This window comes from Oncorhynchus masou, chromosome 22, assembly GCF_036934945.1.
Source record: "Oncorhynchus masou masou isolate Uvic2021 chromosome 22, UVic_Omas_1.1, whole genome shotgun sequence".
Classification (NCBI taxonomy): domain Eukaryota; kingdom Metazoa; phylum Chordata; class Actinopteri; order Salmoniformes; family Salmonidae; genus Oncorhynchus; species Oncorhynchus masou.
This window is the reverse complement of record NC_088233.1, coordinates 27,648,615-27,668,101: the sequence shown is the minus strand read 5'-3', so window position 1 is coordinate 27,668,101 and position 19,487 is coordinate 27,648,615. Positions and strand designations below refer to the sequence as shown.

Genomic DNA, 19,487 nt, shown 5'->3' with positions numbered 1-19,487 from the left:
GTTCCGTCTGCTTTCCAACAGACACTGGGAGACAAATTCACATTTCAGCAGGACAATAACCTAAAACACAAGGCCAAATCTACATTGGAGTTGCTTACCAAGACGACATTGAATGTTCCTGAGTGACCTAGTTAGTGACATAAATCGACTTGAAAAACTATGGCAAGACTTGAAAATTGCTGTCTAGCAAAGATCAACAACCAACTTGACAGAGCTTGAAGAATATTTAAAAGAATAATGTGCAAATATTGTACAATCCAGGTGTGAAAAGTTCTTAGACTTACCCAGAAATACTCACAGCTGTAATCGCTGCAAAGGTGATTCTAACATGTATTGACTCAGGTGTGATACTTCCGTATTTTTTTTTTTTTTTTTTTTGTATGTCATTACAGGCAAAATTCCCAATCTGGCCCTCATACCATCATGGTCACCTAATCATCCCCAGTTTACAATTGGCTCATTCATCCCCCACCTCTCCCCTGTAACTATTCCCTAGGCCATTGCTGTAAATGAGAATGACTGAGAACACAACTTACTTGGTAAAATATAAATTTTAAAAATTGGCATTGTGTGTAGATGGGTGAGGGGGAAAAATATATAGTTTGAATTCAGGCTGTAACACAAAATGTGGAATAAGTCAAGGGGTATGATTACTTTCTGAAGGCACTTCAGGAACTATTAGTTCCTTGGCTGTAAAGGTTGTGTCATCACGTAACCCAGTATAGATCCTTTATCAATAATCTTTGTCTACAGTTAATCCAAATGGAAAAATAAACTTCAAACCACTCTTCACATGGTATCGCCTGTGTTGTTAGAGATTCATAATATGCAGTCCATTACTAGACTTGAATGAATCTTCCCCACAAATGTCAGGCGTGGCTTCATAAACTCACAATTCTCCTCCCTGTGTTTCTATGAGATGAAATATCATACAGTACAACAAAATACACCCAAACAAAGGCAAGGGACAAAAGAAAAGATTTACAACTTAGAAACTTAACAAAAATGATTTAATATGACCCTACTTTAATGAAGTGATACAGAAACTGAAGGTTTCTTTCACTACACACACACACAAAGGATCACATTCGGGAGGGGGCAATTTACTGAAAGTTGTAGATAGAAATACCAGAATAGAGCTGACCTGACTCTTCACATGTCAAAAAGGCATGTTTGTTCTACAATATGGATTTCTATCTGAGGTTCTGTAACGTTGTGCCCTACTAAACGCAGCCCAGATGGTGCAGAACCAACATGTTCTCATTGAAGAGAACATCCAACACACATAACCATCCTGTCACCCTCAGCACTATAGTTATTCAGTGCCAGTTATGACAAAGGGCAAGTCTCAAATGACACCAGACCCCCATATAGAGCACTACTTTTAGCTAGACCCATATACAGACGACTGTGGCACAGGCCAAAAGTAGTGCACTATCCAGGGGAATAGGGTATGACAAAGACGAACACCAATAGTGCACACTCATTTCTTCTTTTTCTCATCTTTCCTAGATGAGGTGTTGCCTTTCTCCTTCTCTTCCTTCTTCTCCTTGTCTTCCTTCTTCTCCTTCTTGCCCTCTTCCTTCTCCTGTCCCTCCTTCCTCTCAGCATCACGGTTGGAGATCTTGTTGTTGATGAGGTTGTGGAGAGCCACCACTGAGCGGATGAGGGATGCCAGGTAGACCACTAGCATCTGGTCATTGGTCTTCAGGTAGAAGGCCTTTGTGAACTCCTGCAGGGAGAAGTGGCAGGATTAGGGCGTTGTGTATAATGATGAACTAAACAGTGAAAATCTGGTGAAAAAAGCCAGACTATCTGTTTATTGTAATGAAGTAGATCATACCATGTGTTCGATTTGAGAAGGATAATGAATCTGTGTACTCCTTCAAAATAAAAAAGCTAATATTGATTACCATGCCAGCCACCCCCTGCCCCCTTTCTCCCACAGAACCCAGCCCACTCACACACATTACCCCATCCCCATCCTAAACCTACACCCCAGCTTACCAGAAGGTTGACATCAGGAAGCAGGTTGAAGATGTCCTGTAGGTGGTAGATGATTTGGTGGTTGATGGGCAACTTGCCTGCAGCCACTCTCTCCAGGTAAGACCTGATGTCCAGCAGCTTGGAGTTGAGCCCCTTTAGGCCATGTACCTGGTTAGTGATACGCTGTGACAGAGTACCAACTGTTGTGTCCTTGATGTCTCTGTAGACGGAAGAAAATAGGGTAGAATATATCAAGTTTAGTCGACATTAGTGCAAGTCTGTTCGGTGTGTTAACCGTAGAAATAATTGAAACCGTAGAAATAATTGAAAATCCATGAAATGTTTGGTGTCTGCGTAGTCCAGTTAAAAAAATGGTGTACCTGAGAAGGTGCTCCACGCCCACCTCCTCTGCCTCCTCGGCTCCAATCTCACTGGTCACATGTTCAAATGTTTTGGAGGTTGGGGTGCCGTCCTGGAAGAGTGAAGAGACAAGAACCCTTTTAGAGTAAAAGTCTTCCTTCCTTTCACAATGATCAATTGTATGCTCAGTCCAAAATCTGCCCACAGCCCCTATGGTTGGCTGGTCCAGGGTTTGAATTATTTTGTCATTTCGTCTCAAACAAGTCTATGCTCCACTTACGTCATGTATTTCCTCCACCGAGAAGTAGGCTTCTGTAGGCAGGCCCAGGTCCTTAGGCTTTACGTCAATGATCACTAATACCTGAGGGGGAAAGTGCCATACAAACATAGTCAATGTTCACTTAATTATCTGCTGCATTATCAATACAATTTAATCCTTTCAACAGGAGATGAGACATATTTCTTACCGATATTTAGGTATTAATGTGGAATATTTACTGCGTGGAAAGCACTTACTGAATTGGTGCAGTATTGCTTGATGAGTTCATTGATGGCAATATCATTCTTATGTAGTTTTGGACCTGTGTGATACCAGCCCACTATCCTCTCTCTGGCTGGAGAGAAGAGAAGGAAAGGTTTAAGAATCTCATAGCCACACTATGTAGAAGTTGATGAGACTGAATGTATATAGTTCAAATGTAATAATCTATAGTGTGTGTGTGTGGTCTCACCATTGACTTTCTTGAACATGTTGTACATATTCTCCAAGTAGTCATGATCCAGGAACCACACTGAATCGTCCTTGTCATCCTCATCAAAAGGCACTGGCAAAAAACACACAATCAATATTGGATCCATCAGGGTTAGCTATATAGCTAAACGTTTAGTGATCATAATTATTATTTGAGTTCTCTCACAAATATGATAAAGATGTTATAAACTAGTCACAAACACGTTATTTTAGTACATGGAAGGAGAATAACTCACCTGCAAAGCTGTTGGACACATCAAGGACTTTCTTATGCCAAGAGCCGAGGAGGACACCCACTACTCGCTTTTGGTTGCCTACTTTCCCTATTCTGTCAAAAGAGAACATTTACACAATCAATATCATAGGATGTCTTAGTGGAAATCAAACAAAAACTTAAGACACGCTCCATGAGCTTAATCACAAAAAAATTGGAACATATAGTACGAATTGGATTCGTAACATATATGAATTGCAGGACGTAAATAAGAAATGGATGACGTAGTACACAAAAAACTGGGACCACTTTTTGCTCATGAGTACCACTTTAAAAACTACTGGCTGAAATTATACAAAAGTTTAAGAGTGCATCTCTAAGAAAGTTAACATAACTAGTTAATTAGCTCAGTGGTTCCCAAAGGGCAGGGGGAACTCAGTCCGGCTTTCAACTTACTCGTAAAAATTGTAATAGTAGAATGCCCAAGGTACATTTTCGAAATTGGGTAGTGCATCATCAGTTTCTCCTCTTGTCATGTAAGTCATTGCAGACCTCAGAGAGGTATTTATAACTTGTCAGAAATGTCCAGATCAACTAGCTCATGTCAGCAAACGTTCTTTAGCAAGGTTTTGTAGCCCATAGATGTTGTTGTATTGATTGAGTCACTCAACTATCACATGAATACACATTAGACATGGCAAAATATATAGAATTGCAAGAAAATGTGTTATGAAACCGCAAAATGTTCTCTGCATCCCATGACAAAATGTGTAAAATTTCAGGAAATAAACTTTAAATCTGCTAAATGTCCTCCCCACCCCAGTCGACAACAATAACAAGAGGGGTGTTAACAGTTTGTCATAAATAGTGCTTGCACCAATAAAAATAGACGTGGGGGGCGCGGGATGTTCTCCAATGCTGGAAGAAGGCAGACCCGAGTGAAAGGGTTTGGAAACACCTGAATAAGCCAACTACAATACTTTATCCCTAGCTATGTTAGCTAGCTAACTACTCTGATCCATAATGATGCGGTGGCTAAATTCTTCCATAATTAGTGAATGTTTCTAACTATTTGCCTGTTATTACAATTTACCAGACAAAATAAACTAACTAGATATACTACTGTCATTGCTAACAAATGCACAGCTTCAAATGGGTTTCTGACTCAGCAGGTTAGCTGGCCAGCTAACGTTAGCCAAGCCTGGCTGCAAAATCATCATCTCGTACAAAAGTGGCAAGCTAGCAGAAGTAGCGAATGGATGTGATTTTCAAACATATATATTATTAATTACATACCTATTAAAATGATCCACCACGCTGAGCAACACAAGTGGATGGACAACAACATTTTCTACCGCTAACTCCGGCATTTTTGAAGCAAAGTGTTTGAGGATGCTAGCTGCTTGGCTAGCTACTTCCTGTCGAATTGTTTCTTCTTCTTCTTCTTTTTCGGTGGGGATTATCGGCAGTTGGCATCCAACGTCATGGTGCATTCCCACCACCTACTGAACTGGAGTGTGGGCCAGAGACGGGTAGAAACTAAATCCTACCTGCCAGCCTCGTTTCTCTTAAAAAATATAACAAAATATTTGAGACAATAACTAATGACATTCTACTCAATATACTATTTAAACTAATTTCCCGTATCCCCTTCACCCTCATACTAGATCTCAGCCTCTCATTTTCCCGACGATACTGTCCACACTGTAGCAATACATGCTCCACGGTCTCTGTTTCCTTGCAAATAATCACACTTTCCTGTTGGATGCTTTCCTATCACATTTAAAGTCTTATTCAACCGTAATCTTGTAAAAATAGCCTCTTTTCTGTCCCTTTCTCTTGTCCTCCCCACCCTGACTTTCCTCTGTAATTGAAATAAATGCCTGCCCTTAGCATCTCTATTCCATTGCTCCTGCCATCTCTGCACCATCACTGTCCATATCAGTCCTCTGACTTGCTCATTGAAACTACAACATTAACATCCCCACTACTAAGTTCTTGTTTAGCCAGTACATCAACTGCATCGTTGCCCTCCACCTCCACATGGGCTGGGACCCCAAGTAAATATTATCTGTATACCCATCTGTCTAATCCTGATATGGGTTAGTAGCACCTCATAAAGCAGGTTTTGTCTGCTATGTGACCTGAAGGACTGGAGACTCATCAACACTGCACATGAATCAGAGCAAATAGCTACTCTGTCTGCCTGGACTTCCTCCACCCACTGCAAGGCCAACAGTATGGCCATCAGCTCCCCTGTATATACAACCATATGATCTGTAATACGTTTCCCGACTGCCACCCCACAGTCCTGCACTACAAATGCTGACCCAGTACGTCCTGTCCTTGGATCTTTTGAATCATCTGAGTAAATGGTCACAAATTCCTGATACACAGTAGCCATACGTCTCAAATCAAATCAAATCAAATTTATTTGTCACATACACATGGTTAGCAGATGTTAATGCGAGTGTGGCGAAATGCTTGTGCTTCTAGTTCCGACAATGCAGTAATAACCAACAAGTAATCTAACTAACAATTCCTAAACTACTGTCTTATACACAGTGTCTCTTAAACAAATCAGATGGATCAACACTCTCCCTATCTTTCTGTAGTCTCTCCAAAACTTCTAGATCTGTAACGATCTGAGTGTGGTGGGTGAGGAGTCAGGCGCAGGAAGCAAAGAGTTCAGGGGAGTGCTATTTTAATGCACAAAGAAACGGCGAACATAAGCCAACCCCACGAAAACACAGGGCGTAATGAACAAACAAATGCCCCAAACAGGGGGACTTAAACTGTACTGGAAAAACCACGAAACCCATAGACGTGCATACAAGTACACCAAACAGACGGTCACAATAATTAATCCCGCACAAGGAACCAGGCGGGCCGGCTGACTAATAAAGCCTCACTACTATATTACCTAACTCAAAACAGGTGCCCTCAATAAACACATAAGGAGGGGGAGGAAATAATCAGTGGCAGCTAGTAGGCCGGCGACGACGACCGCCGAGCGCCACCCGAACGGGAAGGGGAGCGTCCTTCGGTCGGAGTCGTGACAAGCTCAACTACTGGAGGCGGGAATAGTTACCTTTGGACTAAACTCCCTTCCATACAGTCCCATCTCATTCGCTTGGGTATTACCCACCCAAAGCTTGTGTTAGGTCTTTGCTCATGTTTCCAGCATGCCTGTCAAATCCCTTTCGCAGGATGAGACACCCCATGTCCCTGTAGGTTGACCCAATAATTATTTGCCAGCTGCTGTCTCCTAATCTGCATATCCCCCATCGACACCTGTAGTGCAGCCACTGGGGAGGTCCGAGGTGCCCCATTACATATTCTGAGTTCTTGCCCCTGTTTGACATCTAGCCTTTCCAATGGGGGTCCGGGGCTGCCGAACCATAAACTATACGGACATTTTGTTTAACAACAGGAAAAAAGGAAAACATTTAATCTCCTTTATAGCACAAATAATATTATAGCATTGACATTATTGTTAACAGCATTAAAAGTAATGATTACTAGATAGTTATTATGGTAACAACAGTAATACAAATAACAAAACAGTATTTATAATGCTACTATTAATAATAATAGTAATAACAATATTAATCATACCATTTTTATTATAATTATAATAATCAACTTTAGAAAACACTTTTAAATCCAATTTTTAATTAGCCCATTCATATTGCACAATGTTAAGTAGGTTTTTTCATATTGGACATATACAGTATATGTCTGACCCTATCCTGTGTATGTGGCAATAAAACATCAAATTATTATTATTTGTATACATTTCTTTGCACCGTATACAATTTCCTGTGCAGTACATTGTGTCGCAGTAAAAGGGGGTCCATTCTACACAGGAGCACCTCTAGTTTCCAAATCCAGAGAGTTTACAACCCAAGGAGCCTGGCTGCTCATTCTGCAGCCATTAAAGAGTGGCTTATCAGCTTAATTCACTGGTGTGGCACACCCCCACAGCCCACAAGCAGTATGATGTGTTCATATGGAATTCTCCAAAGTCAGGGAAAGTTATTTTGAGTTTAAAATGTACATCTAGGGGAATTTTATAAGGAAAAAGGTTTGTTTTGGGAATTTTCTAAATACTTTCAATATTATTTACTTCCATGTCAGCTCTATGCCTGGAAATGCGCTTGTCTGAAGCAAATTATCACAATTTCAAAGGAACGCAGTCTGGCTTTGAACTTACTCTTGAAGTTGTAATAGTAGAATGCACAAGGTGCAATTTCGAAATTGGATAGTGCATCATCAGTTTTCCTCTTGTCATGTAAATCATTGCATACCTTAGAGTAATTTTCTGGCAATTCTATACATTTTGCCATGTCTAATGTGTTATTCATGTGATATTTGGGTCAGGGCCGGTTATTGCCACTCTGCCGCACTAGGTGAGACCAAAAAATGCCAATGATTGGTTCAGATTTGGTCAAGACCGGATCAAAAACCAATGTCGGTGAATGTGGAATTTTAGCCTGGTCCAGACTGCACCAAAATAGAAATCCAAAATGCTTCGGAGTCAGTCCGTGCTTACTGAGCAGCCCACAGTGTTGTCTGGAATTAAATTGTATGGATGCCTATTTATGTGGTAAGCCTACCGTTTGTAAAACACCAACAACAAAAAAGGTGTCCGGTCCAGACAGGACCAAAAAAAGCTTTCCAAACGACATTGGCTTGTGCTTACTGATGTATAGCCTACCATGTCTGCCTGCAATGGGATTTTATGAATGCTCATCCGTGTTGTAGGTCCACCATTTGTAAAACAGGCCATTGCATTGGCTTTATTAGTCCTGATTCCTGTGACTAATCAACTTGGCTATTTAAGCTCTGAATATCAGCTACCCAAAAGTAGCTACCCACTATGCATTCGGGCAGGTACCATTCTCCTGGCATCCGCCAAGCTCAGATTTGTCCATTGGACTGCTAGATGGTGAAGCGTGATCCATCATGCCAGAGAAGGCGTTTACACTGCTTCAGAGTCCAATGGCGGTGAGCATTACACCACTCCAGCCAACACTTGGCATTGCGCATGGTGATCTTAGGCTTTTGTTCGGCTGCTCGGCCATGGAAACCCATTTCATGATGCTCCTGACGAACAGTTCTTGTGCTGAAGTTGCTTCCAGAGGCAGTTTGGAACTTGGTAGTGAGTGTTGCAACCGAGGACAGACTATTTGTTACGCGCTACGCAATTCAGCACTCGGCAGTCCCGTTCTATGAGCTTGTGTGGCCTAACACTTCGCAGCTGGTCAGAAATTTGACAAACTGACTTGTTGGAAAGGTGGCATCATATGACAGTACCACATTGAAAGTCACTGAGATCTTCAGTAAGGCCATTCTACTGCCAATGTCTGTCTATGGAGTTTACATTGCTGTGTGCACGATTTTATACACCTGTCAGCAAGGGGTGTGGCTGAGATAGCAGAATACATTAATTTGAAGGGGTGTCCATATACTTTTGTATATATATAGTGTATTTTCTTTTTCGCTATGATCAGCTTGTCAAAAATGGACAGATACAAACTTAAAACCACTGATCATGACACCCGGGTGAAACTCCTGGACAGTTGTGATTGTCCATTTTACTTTGACCTGTCCTGTTTTTAGGATATGTTTGTCAACATGACAGCAGATGCTTTATTTGATTGGGTGCCATTTAGGTTAGGCTATTTGATCGGAGAAACCTGCATGGTATAAACAGTGTCCATCTCATTACATTGTCATACATTTTATCTCCTGTAGGCTACATAAAATGCCACATACTCTTTCGGCCATATCCTATATCTGCTACATGATTTATGTTAGAGCACCACAGCAATAACTCTCTCCAACAGCACCCTGGAGAGGTGGGCTGGAAATGGACAAGCAAAATATTTTGCACCCCTGCCTTTGACAAACATGGCACTGCTTATAACAGGGTTGCATCAGCGATCACCTAAAAAGCCCATATGCCACTGGTTGAGAGAAATTGTTACTGTTTTTGTGCAGTATTATGTGAGGTTTCATGTCCTCATTCTCCCGCCGAAGGTGGCTGCCTAATTCTGCCTAATGAGTGGTCAGGCCGTGATTTGTGTAGATCAAACATTACAACAATATTGATTGGCTAAAAAACAAGAGGGGCGTGAACAGTGCTTGTGCCAATAGAAATTGTTTGGGAACCCTGAGCTATACCATAAGGCAGTGGCGACAAGTCATTCAGGGCATGTGGGGCAGAGCCCCACCTGTTTTGAGCCTCACCTGTTTAACAAAAAGAAAAAAATATATATTATTATGAATATTATTTGAATTAGATTTTTTTGCCTGTTTTGCTTGTTATTTTGTTATTAATACATGTTAAAAAATTCAAAAGGCACTTGCACATCTGAGCAATCTAATTTGCAGGTGCATGGCAACAATTGAACAAGATGAAGGAGAAAGGAAACCGCACACTGCTCTTGATAGTATCACTGATATTTAATAAGCTTACCTATCGGCCTCACGGCCTTCGTCAGAGCTTTTGTGATTTAAAAAAAAATGTCCCCCCTTATGTAGACCTAGCCCCTCCCACATCTGTTCTACACATCGAATGGGGTTGAAGGCAAGGGGGAAACAAATAAGTGCTACCAAATATATCAATATGCATTTCATAAATATTACAAAAGTGTATAAATAAGACGTATGAAACACGTTTGTAAAATCACAATGAGAACATAGCAAGTTTACATTAGTCATTGGGTACATCATACGAAAAACAGAGAAATCTTAAATAGGCACATAATTCATGTTCAAATTCACAACATAACATACATAGGCATTTCATCATTAAGTCCTTTAGGAAATAATGTCTGTAGGGTGAAAATCCCAAAACATTCTCTTTTACTCAGAGTATTATTAATATCCCCTCCCCTGTCTGATATTAATATCCCCTCCCCTGTCTGATATTAATATCCCCTCCCCTGTCTTTCTCTATGCCACAAAATCTAAAAGGTAGAAATGTCATACTTCATTCAGGTCATTGAAATGTATTGCGACTGGATAATCCCTGTCGTTTCTCCTGATTGAACTTTTGTGTTCACTAATTCTTTGTTTGAGAGAACGATAGGTTTTACCGAGATAGCATAGCCCACATGGACATTTAATAATGTAAATAACATGGGTGGTGGAACACGTAATAATGTCATTTATTTGAAACCGTTTTCCTGTGTGTGGGTGGCAGAAATATTCACACTTTATCATATTGTTGCACTGTGCGCATCCTCTGCATTTATAGCTACCATTTGGTAGAGGGCGTAAAAGGGCCTGGCTGATTGTCTTCTCCTATACACAATAAGTGGTGGATTTTTAAATTCCGCCGGCAAAACTGGGTCCGATGATAAAATATGCCAGTGTTTCTTGACCACACCTCCCACTTTACGCGAGTTCAAAGTATATGTAGTTGTGAACATTACGGAGTGTTCTTTAGCTTTAGCGGTCTTTTTTGTAATAGTTCATCTCGTGTTTTTTCCAATGCCAAATTAAGAGCTTCATCCACACATTGTGCGAATAGCCTCTTCTTGGAAACCTAATGCGCATCTCCGCTGCTTTTTCTAGATAATTCTCTGTGGAGTGACATATACGGCGCAGTCTGAAAAATTGGCTTCTTGGAAGTCCCCCTTTTAAAGGCTCAGGATGAAAGCTGTCTACCTGCAATAGAGTATTTCTGTCCGTTTCTTTCCTATACAGAGTTGTAAACAGGGTTCCATTTGATTTCTCAATCCGCATATCAAGGCAATGAACACGTGGAGTGTCACGTTCAATAGTGAATTTAAAGATTTGGGTCAATGTCATTGAGTAATGCCATAAAATCGGACAGCTCTTTATCAGTTCCTTCCCATATGCAAAACATGTCGTCAATATATCGATACCACTCCAGGATTTTATTCAAAAATGGATTGTTAACAAAACGTTCTTCAAAAAGACCCACATAAAGGTTAGCATAGCTCGGAGCGAATGTGGAGCCCATCGATGTTCCATTCGTTTGGATTCATCATATTCATCATCAAACCTAAAATAGTTATATGTCAAAACATATTCCGCCAGCTCTAAAATGAAGTTAGTTGGTGGATATTCATTAGTATCTGTCTCTCAAATAGTGTGCTAGTGCTGCCAGCAACCCCACATGGGGAATGCTGGTACATAGACTCTCGACATCTAATGTGACCAAAATACAGTCTTCTTTTAAACCCGTTATTGGTGAGATCTTGTTTATGAAGTCTATATAGTCTTTTACATGTGATGGCAATGCTTACACATTAGTTTTAATAAAAGAGTCTACAAAGTTCGACAAAGGCTCTAGCATTGAGCCTATTCCTGCAACCACTGGTCTGCCTGAATAGTTGCCTGGTTGTGTTTTAGGTTTGTGTAATTTCGGTAAAATGTACAAGCATGGACGTATGGCACATTTGCAACAAAGATATTCATATTCCGGTTTTGAGATAAGGTGGTTTAATAGGGCTCCAGATTAGAGCATATATCCCTTTGGAACACCTGTGTGGGATCAACACTCAGTTCTCTATAGAAACGTTCATTACTGAGTAGTCTCTGAATTTCTTCTTTATATTTATCATAGTCTAAAACAACCACAGCACCCCCCTTGTCTGCAGGTATTAATACATGTCACATATCAGTTTGCAAACAATGCTTTCTTGAGGAAGGCAGCTCCAAAATGCAGGTGTTTCAGGCTAGCTCAATGCTTTATGTGGTGGTGGGGCAGCCAGCGGAAAATATGGAGTTTAGGGGTTGGTAATGTTCACTAATTGTGCAGTGACTGGCTCAGTGTTCTGTCACTCATGGGACACTTGGTCACCGCAAAATCTACAGGGAGACCTCGAAAATGTAAGCCCATTGCACCCAGTTACATAAGAAGTGCCCATCCAAGAATGTTCAAGGTCATTGGCCACAGTTAAAGTCAAATCACATTATATCTATCGTAGAGTTGATTGGACATATCTTCAAAATCTTAGCTAGCGAGCTAGAAATCATCATCATGAATCAAGCTGACAATCTACCGGCAAATCCTTTTAAATCCTTGTCATGTGAAGAGAAATAATGAAGAGAAATTATAGATGAAAATGTATCGGTGCTCATCGGCTATTGGACATAAACATTACACAACAAGTTGGAATCGCTAATTCAACAATGAGTGGTTTGGAAGGAATCAGTGGCTAACTGCAATCACTAGCCTGCTATTCAGTGGAGTGGGTGTGTGGTCCAAGTCTGGGTTTAAGGGTCTCTTTTCCAAGCTTGAAAGGATAAATATTCAACATTGGCCATGCTGTCAATCCAGCATGACTTCTGCTGCGTTCAAAACAACTGGAAACTCAGAATTGGGAAATCCCAGACTTCAGTGAGTTCAAGACAACTGGGAACTCTGGGAAAAAAAGCTCAGATTGGGAAATTACGCTTTGAACAGTCTTCCAACTCGGAATTGCAACTCGGGAACTTGAGCCTCTTTCTAGAGTTCTGACCTGAAGATCACTGACATCATGAGTTCCAAGTTGTCTTGGAAGCACCATGAATCCAGAGAATGCCAGACTTTGATGACAAAATCTGACCACAAAATTTGCCCATGAAAGACTACCGTGCCACCTTCCTGTTCAAGTGAGCTCAGCACAATAAGGTGAGTCCAACAATTTCTTGTAAGCTGCTGCATAACTGATGTAATATGCCATGGAGATTTGTATACTGTAGCTAAGAAAGTAATACTAAGTGTATGTTATGTAGTAAGCTGTCAGTAGCTCATGTGCCTCCCCCTAATAATTTGGTCCCTTTTACCCTCATAACTTAGCCTACTGTTCTGACTTGGTGGTGCACATGTAGCCTATAGCCTGTTTTAGAGAAATGTCATCATTGAATATTATTAAGCTTTCATTGTCTGCTTATATGCCCCCTTTATTTATCGTACGGTTCTGACTCGGTGTAGAGAATTCTGTAAGAACGGCCCATGTTCTGAATTCTGTCGCTGTACACTTCAAAAGTGCTGAACAAATAGTTATACTGACTACGTCCGTCCGAGCTCTCTCAATAATGTCTTAATCGAAATTACAGATTGCCTCTTATCCGCTCGTCGTCCGGTTATGCCATAGTTTGTACATCTCAATTGTCAGTAGTAGTAAGTCAGCTGTACACTTCAAAAGTGCTGAACAAATAGTTATACTGACTACGTCCGTCCGAGCTCTCTCAATAATGTCTTAATCGAAATTACAGATTGCCTCTTATCCGCTCGTCGTCCGGTTATGCCATAGTTTGTACATCTCAATTGTCAGTAGTAGTAAGTCAGCCACATCAGCTATGTTTTTAAAAAAGGCAATAAACGAGGCTGAATGAACTGTTTCGCTGCCAGACAAGGCTCTGCTGATAGCAAGGAGTAGCAGAAAGGTGTTGGTGATTGCTGTTGGGACAGCTTTATGTAGGCCCTAACAGTTTGAAGGGCACCGTTTGTCACCGTTATAGTGCAATTCATGTATTGTTTAGTGTTGTGTTGTGTAGTGGCTTTGCTGGCATGCATCTAAAAACAACCCCCACCAAGGTTTCCATGCTAAAATTGCCACTGCCATAACGATCCCTTATTCATGTCCTCTTATTACACTATATATAATAAGGATCCCTTATTCATGTCCTCTTATTACACTATATATAATAAGGATCCCTTATTCATGTCCTCTTATTACACTATATATAATAAGGATCCCTTATTTCATATAGTGCAACAAGACCACCCATTGTCTGTAAAGTTCTCTACTTTGATAGATTTTAACAAACAATGTTGGAATAATCATGGTCACAAGTCACAACCATGGACTCTAAACTCCATCTGCCTGATAGATTAAAATATAATATGGATTTTGGTTAAAATATATTACATCTAATTAGGTTTTAGAGTCATAAAGCAATAGAGGAAAAGCTAGATTGCTACTGTGTACTGTACATTATTTATTTATTTATTTTGCTCCTTTGCACCCCATTATTTTTATTTCTACTTTGCACATTTTTCCACTGCAAATCTACCATTCCAGTGTTTTACTTGCTATATTGTATTTACTTTGCCACCATGGCCTTTACCACCATTATCTCACCTCATTTGCTCACATCGTATATATACTTGTTTCTACTGTATTATTGACTGTATGTTTATTTTATTCCATGTGTAACTGTGTTGTTGTATGTGTTGAACTGCTTTGCTTTATCTTGGCCAGGTCGCAATTGTAAATGAGAACTTGTTCTCAACTTGCCTACCTCGTTAAATAAAGGTGAAAAAAATAAATTAAATAAAAAATCACCTGAATTATTAATAAAAAAAAATGTCTAAATGCTGTAAAACATAAACTCTGGTATATTGTTGTCTAACATCAACTTTATTGGGGATTTTCAAATGAATAATTTCCCAAAGGAGAAAGAGGAGGAAGGGAAGCGCTACTAAGGTACACAATAGTACATTTTAGCTAGAAGGTGCTCTTTGGTAAAAGGGGTAAATTGGTCATCAAATAGAAAGGAGGACCAAGGCACTCTTCATATAATTGATTAAAATACCTTTATTAGTATGGCATGTTCAATAGAAACAACGTTTTTAAAAACCGACGCGTTTTGGCTGCATGACCTTCATCAGGGAGTAATTTCCCATGTTTGTATTGAACTTTTATTTTTTAGAGGTAAAAATATATCTGTTTTGAGTATCTGTTGTCAACTCTGTCAGTGGCTTGTCAACTCTGCCATTGATGGCTAACCCCATTATTCAAAAAAATATATTGTCATCACTTTTCCGCAACATGTGCTTAAACAATTGAAGTATTTTCTGTGCTAGGCCTAAGGCATAATGTTTGCTTAATAATTTCATGTTCTAAATCTAGAAAAAGCATATCAAAATGCTAACGAAATTAGCCCTGGAACATTTAATAGTGCTATAAAACAAAACAAAAGGAAGTTTCAAGATTTGTATTAGATATTTGAATAATCTAATGTTAGAATTGAACAATCGAGGCCTTTAAACACTTACTGACTCAAATCTCCAGCCACTTTAATAATGGAAAAATTGATGTAAAAAATGTATCACTAGCCACTTTAAACAATGCCACTTAATATAATGTTTACATACCCTACATTACTCATCTCATATGTATATACTGTACTCTATATCATCTACTGCATCTTACCATCTTTATGTAATAGATGTATCACTAGCCACTTTAAACAATGTCATTTTTACATGTTTACATACCCTACATTACTCATCTCATATGTATATACTGTACTCGATACCATCTACTTATCTTGCCTTTCTGTACCATCACTCATTCATATATCTTTATGTACATATTCTTCATCCATTTACATGTGTGTGTATAAGGTAGTTGTTGTGAAATTGTTAGGTTAGATTACTCGTTGGTTATTACTGCATGGTCGGAAGTAGAAGCACAAGCATTTCGCTACACTCGCATTAACATCTGCTAACCATGTGTCTATGGCAAATAAAATTGGATTTGATAGTAAAAATGAAATGCCTTTTCTGGTGTCTGACAGAGTTGACATAAATCCAGTTAGTTGCATTTTATTTAAAAAAAATACACATTAAAAATTGGTTGTTTGGTTACATGGTGTGATAGCTGATACTTTGGTCTATCAAAATATATATTTCACATTTTGTTCATATTAAGGCAAATATTGTGGAGCAAAAGTTTACATTGTCCAATCTTTGAAGAATCCATGAGCTCTAAAACAGCATCTCTTTTTCTCAACCTCATTGCAAAATGTGTAAAATAGCATGAGATTAGCTATAAAACTGCATTTTATCTCTCTGGCCTTGCTTGGACCTTGCTGGGGCTTCCCACGAAACTGCGCCGTGAGTGGCTTAAATCCAATCCGTTTTTCATATTGGACATACATATTAGACCACACAAATTACACGCGGCAGGTAGCCTAGTGGTTAGAGCGTTGGGCCAGTAAAAATCTGTCATTCTGCCCCTGAGTAAGGCAGTTAACCCACTGTTCCCCGGGCGCCGAAGACTTGGATGTTGATTATGGCAGCCCCCGCACCTGTCTGATTCAGAGCGGTTGGACTGAATGCGGAAGACACATTTCAGATGAAGGCATTCAGTTGTACAACTGACGGGGTATCCCCCTTTCCTTTCCATACATAAATAAAGCCCTGTACAGGAAAAACTATCCATTGTTTGTGTTCATAAAATCAAGATCCAGTCTGCCCTTTTGTACTGTTTTAACTCTCTGCTGACTGAATAATTCAGGACTATATGTTAATTACAAAACAATACATTTACTATTTTAGTTTACTATTTTCTTGCTTCCAGTGTGAAATAAAACGCCATTCCATACCAGACTTGCACTCTTGGTTTGCCCAATAATGAAAAACAGCTTAGATCACAAGGCCATCAGACTGTTAAACAGCCATCCCTAACACAGAGAAACTGCTTCCTACATACATACTCAAAATCATTGGCCACTTTAATTCATTGATCACTAGTCACTTTAATAATGCCACTTTAATAATAATGTTTACATATCTTACATTACTCATCTCATATGTATATACTGTGTTTTATACCATCTATTGTATCTTGCCTAAGCCGCTCGGTCATCGCTCATCCGTATACAGTGCCTTGCGAAAGTATTCGGCCCCCTTGAACTTTGCGACCTTTTGCCACATTTCAGGCTTCAAACATAAAGATATAAAACTGTATTTTTTTGTGAAGAATCAACAACAAGTGGGACACAATCATGAAGTGGAACGACATTTATTGGATATTTCAAACTTTTTTAACAAATCAAAAACTGAAAGATTGGGCGTGCAAAATTATTCAGCCCCTTTACTTTCAGTGCAGCAAACTCTCTCCAGAAGTTCAGTGAGGATCTCTGAATGATCCAATGTTGACCTAAATGACTAATGATGATAAATACAATCCACCTGTGTGTAATCAAGTCTCCGTATAAATGCACCTGCACTGTGATAGTCTCAGAGGTCCGTTAAAAGCGCAGAGAGCATCATGAAGAACACACCAGGCAGGTCCGAGATACTGTTGTGAAGAAGTTTAAAGCCGGATTTGGATACAAAAAGATTTCCCAAGCTTTAAACATCCCAAGGAGCACTGTGCAAGCGATAATATTGAAATGGAAGGAGTATCAGACCACTGCAAATCTACCAAGACCTGGCCATCCTTCTAAACTTTCAGCTTATACAAGGAGAAGACTGATCAGAGATGCAGCCAAGAGGCCCATGATCACTCTGGATGAACTGCAGAGATCTACAGCTGAGGTGGGAGACTCTGTCCATAGGACAACAATCAGTCGTATATTGCACAAATCTGGCCTCTATGGAAGAGTGGCAAGAAGAAAGCCATTTCTTAAAGATATCCATAAAAAGTGTCGTTTAAAGTTTGCCACAAGCCACCTGGGAGACACACCAAACATGTGGAAGAAGGTGCTCTGGTCAGATGAAACCAAAATTGAACTTTTTGGCAACAATGCAAAACGTTATGTTTGGCGTAAAAACAACACAGCTCATCACCCTGAACACACCATCTCCACTGTCAAACATGGTGGTGGCAGCATCATGGTTTGGGCCTGCTTTTCTTCAGCAGGGACAGGGAAGATGGTTAAAATTGATGGGAAGATGGATGGAGACAAATACAGGACCATTCTGGAAGAAAACCTGATGGAGTCTGCAAAAGACCTGAGACTGGGACGGAGATTTGTCTTCCAACAAGACAATGGTCCAAAACATAAAGCAAAATCTACAATTGAATGGTTCAAAAATAAACATATCCAGGTGTTAGAATGGCCAAGTCAAAGTCCAGACCTGAATCCAATTGAGAATCTGTGGAAAGAACTGAAAACTGCTGTTCACAAATGCTCTCCATCCAACCTCACTGAGCTCGAGCTGTTTTGCAAGGAGGAATGGGAAACAATTTCAGTCTCTCGATGTGCAAAACTGATAGAGACATACCCCAAGCGACTTACAGCTGTAATCGCAGCAAAAGGTGGCGCTACAAAGTATTAACTTAAGGGGGCTGAATAATTTTGCGCACCCAATTTTTCAGTTTTTGATTTGTTAAAAAAGTTTGAAATATCCAATAAATGTCGTTCCACTTCACGATTGTGTCCCACTTGTTGTTGATTCTTCACAAAAAAATACAGTTTTATATCGTTATGTTTGAAGCCTGAAATGTGGCAAAAGGTCGCAAAGTTCAAGGGGGCCGAATACTTTCGCAAGGCACTGTATGTACATATTCTTATTCCAGCCTTTTAGATTTGTGTGTATTATGTAGTTGTTGTGGAATTGTTAGATTACACATAATTTGAAACTTCTGTGTTACTGTTGATGATCAATTTCATGAAAAGTATTTAATTAATTTACTTCATCATGATATTTGTTATGAATAAATCATGCTTTTTACCAAATTGCGTCTCTCTCTTGACTTTTTGAATAAACCGATTGTTTGTTTGTAGAATGAGCAGCAATGCTCTTCGTAATGTATAGTCTGTGGATTTGGAAACTAGAAGCGCCCCCCTTTAACTGCGACACAACATACAGAAAATTGTGTACAGTGCAATATGTCCAATATGAAAACAGATTGGATTTAAGATGATATGCCACTCTTTAAGGGCCGCAGAATGAGCAGCGACACTCATTGGGATGTAAAATCTGTGGATGTGGATTCTAGAAGTGCTTCTGAGTAGAACACAGAGACACATGTATGGTGCAATAAATGATAGGCGTACACTAGAGGAGGCTGCTGAGGGGAGGACTGCTCATAATAATGCCTGGAACGACGCGAATGGAATGGAAACCATGTGTTTGATGTTGTTGATACATTTCCACCTATTCCTCTCGAGCCATTACCACGTGCCCGACTTCCCCAATTAAGGTGCCACCAACCTCCTGTGGCGTACACACACAAAAACATTGTTAACCATTTAGGTTTGAAAAAAAAATCAACAAATAAATCAAAGAATATTTCATAGAAATATGTTTAATTCGTTTTTCTATGTAAAATATATCGACAATTGTGCACATTTTCCTTAATATTCGCCCAAATGATTCACTTACAAAGTTTACAGGACGGGACTCTTATTCTGAAGAATTCCAAAAATCCGTGACCCAGAAATACTTAGTTATTCTTGCCTGCTTCA

General features: G+C 39.7%; 1 protein-coding gene across 1 annotated transcript; it reads right to left on the bottom strand.

Annotated features, from left to right (window-relative positions):
• Nucleotides 1–988: 988 nt before the first annotated feature.
• LOC135509268 (26S proteasome non-ATPase regulatory subunit 7-like) lies at nucleotides 989–4,741 on the bottom strand. The gene is made up of 8 exons (XM_064929781.1): nucleotides 4,608–4,741; nucleotides 3,334–3,425; nucleotides 3,078–3,170; nucleotides 2,863–2,960; nucleotides 2,627–2,707; nucleotides 2,367–2,458; nucleotides 2,008–2,206; nucleotides 989–1,732 (listed from the first exon to the last, which is right to left on the bottom strand). The coding sequence occupies exons 1-8, from the start codon at nucleotides 4,679–4,681 to the stop codon at nucleotides 1,484–1,486; spliced, it is 978 nt and encodes a 325-aa protein (XP_064785853.1). The 5' UTR covers nucleotides 4,682–4,741; the 3' UTR covers nucleotides 989–1,483.
• Between the last annotated feature and the right edge of the window lie 14,746 nt (nucleotides 4,742–19,487).